The 2,343-nt window shown below is 39.3% G+C and overlaps 1 protein-coding gene across 1 annotated transcript in view; it reads left to right on the plus strand.

The window, feature by feature from the left end:
* The window catches only part of MARCH6 (membrane-associated ring finger (C3HC4) 6, E3 ubiquitin protein ligase), a 78,264-nt gene that overhangs the window by 32,373 nt on the left and 43,548 nt on the right, over nucleotides 1-2,343 (plus strand). The window contains exons 6-7 of the mRNA XM_012650017.1: nucleotides 22-211; nucleotides 1,991-2,052. Coding sequence (XP_012505471.1) covers nucleotides 22-211; nucleotides 1,991-2,052 — 252 coding nt within the window. The remainder of the gene's footprint in view (nucleotides 1-21; nucleotides 212-1,990; nucleotides 2,053-2,343) is intronic.

The raw sequence follows: 2,343 nt of genomic DNA on the forward strand, positions 1-2,343 counted from the left end.
TGGGCTCTTTTGTCATTTTAGGCTCCAGCAGGAGGAAATGGTGCAGAAAATGTTGCCGCTGATCAGCCTGCTAACCCACCAGCTGAGAATGCAGTGGTAGGGGAAAACCCCGACGCGCAGGATGATCAGGCAGAAGAGGAGGAGGAGGACAATGAGGAGGAAGATGATGCCGGCGTGGAAGATGCCGCAGATGCTAATAACGGAGCCCAGGGTATGGCTGCTTGTGTGTCCTAACTCTTTCTTCAGGACTGTGAATATGTTCTCAACTTGCACTGGCCAAAAGGACTGGAGTTCTCATGTTTTAATGCTTTGAAGTTCTATTTCTAGCCTCTTTTTACTTTATTTTGGCAAACTGGCATTTATGGATATACATATGCATAAATAAGTTTTTTTCTATGAAGCAGGGTACATTTTGTGTTTCAAAACCCTCCTTTACATGGGCCATTTTTGATAGGATGGATAGGAAGAAAATTTTTTTTCAGGTTGGAAATAGAGCCTACCTTTTTTTAAAAAGGAATTTGATAGAGATTTATCTTATTCGTTTCTTCTCTCATTCCATTTCCATTGAGTTGCTACAACTTTTAAAATACAAAATTCTTAAAGCGTACACGGCAGACCAGGTACACCTAAAGAAACCAATTTCTCATTTTCTAGCAGTGTAAATTCCAGAATGTAAAATAAGAGCAAAGACTGGTCTGCTAGTCACCTGTCAGTCACTTACTGTGTGTCTCATTATTTCTTCCCACCACAGAGTTTTTCTTTCAAGCACTGCACTGTCTCTGGGTCCACTTGAGATGGCTGATATTTGAGTGTCTTCTTGTGCTAGGGACACTACTGGACACTGGGTATATATTAAATAGTTGTGACAAAACACCGGGTCCCTGCCTTCATGGAATTTCTGGTCTGGTGAAGAAGTAGGAAATACATAATTGTGATTAAGTGTTGTGCAGGTTGCTTTGAAGATGCGGAGAGACCTGTTTTATATAAGATTTCCCAAGGTAGTGCAGAGTAAGTGATATTTGAGCTGAGACTTGAAGGGTGAGAAGAAGTGACTTGTGTAGTAAGAGTAAGTGACCTTTGCAGGGAGAGGTCAGAGGCTCGGAAAGTGTAGCCTGCTGCTACCCTAGTGCTTGCTGTTATTTCTCTTTCTTGATCTAATGCAGTAACTCCTAACAGGTCGTCTTCCTGTTCTTGCCCAGCATAGTTCTTATCACTCTCTGGTCTCTATTTTATTTGTTTGTTTGAGAAAGGATCTTACTCTATTATCTGGGCTGGAGTGCAGTGGCACGATTATAGCTCACCTACAGCCTTAAATTCTTGGGCTGAGGCAATCTTCCTGCCTCAGCCTCCCAAGTAGCTAGAGCTATAGGTGCATGCCACCATGCCCTGCTAATTTTTTAAATTTTATTTTTTGTAGACAGGGATCTTGCTTTGTTGCCTGGGCTGGTCTTGAACTGCTGGCCTCAAGTGATCCTGCTGCCTCTGCCTCCCAAAGTGTTGGAATTACAGGCGTGAGCCACAGCACCCAGTCCCTACCCTCTTGCCTTTAAATCTTTCAGTGGTTTTTCCATTATACTAAAGAATAAAATAAGAGCCAAACTCCACATTCCTCTTGTATGATCTGATCCCTGCCTGCCTTTCTCTAATCGTCATTCAGAAAGTTCTAGTCTCCTGGCCTCCTTACTTTTCTTAAATCCACCAGATTCATTCCTAACTCAGAACTATTGAATTCCTCTCTTTCATATAACCCTGTTTTATTTCCTTTTTAATACTTAATCTAGGATCATCTTATTCTATATGTATTATTTATTTATATGTATGTTATGTACTCTTATTTATTGCCTAACAATCAGATACTCAGTATGGAAAAATTTTAAATGTGGTTTAGCTTCTCAACAATAGCGTACTAAGTACTAAGTTAGAAGAGTGTGTTTTATTATTTTTAGTTCAAGTACCATCAGCAATCTTTAAACTGCAATTATATTTCCAGATGACATGAACTGGAATGCTTTAGAATGGGACCGAGCTGCAGAAGAGCTTACATGGGAAAGAGTAAGTAAAAACTTTTTCTATCAGACATCCTAATGTTTTAATCCTAAAATGTATTTTAAATTTGGGCATATTTAGATGTATGAACTAAGTTTGTAGTTACATTTGATGAAAACAGTTACCAGAATTTTAATTTCTAGAGAAAATTAAGTGATGTACTGTTTGTGGTGAAAATATTGTGACACTGATGGCTGTTTTTCTGTCTTCTGGCCTTTTGATACGAACCTTACTCCATTTAAGGAACGTTTCACCTGAAATTGTGGACTGCTGAATAATGAAAGAACAACTTAAATT

Source organism: Propithecus coquereli, unplaced genomic scaffold, assembly GCF_000956105.1.
Source record: "Propithecus coquereli isolate 6110/MARCELLA unplaced genomic scaffold, Pcoq_1.0 Scaffold309, whole genome shotgun sequence".
NCBI lineage: Eukaryota > Metazoa > Chordata > Mammalia > Primates > Indriidae > Propithecus > Propithecus coquereli.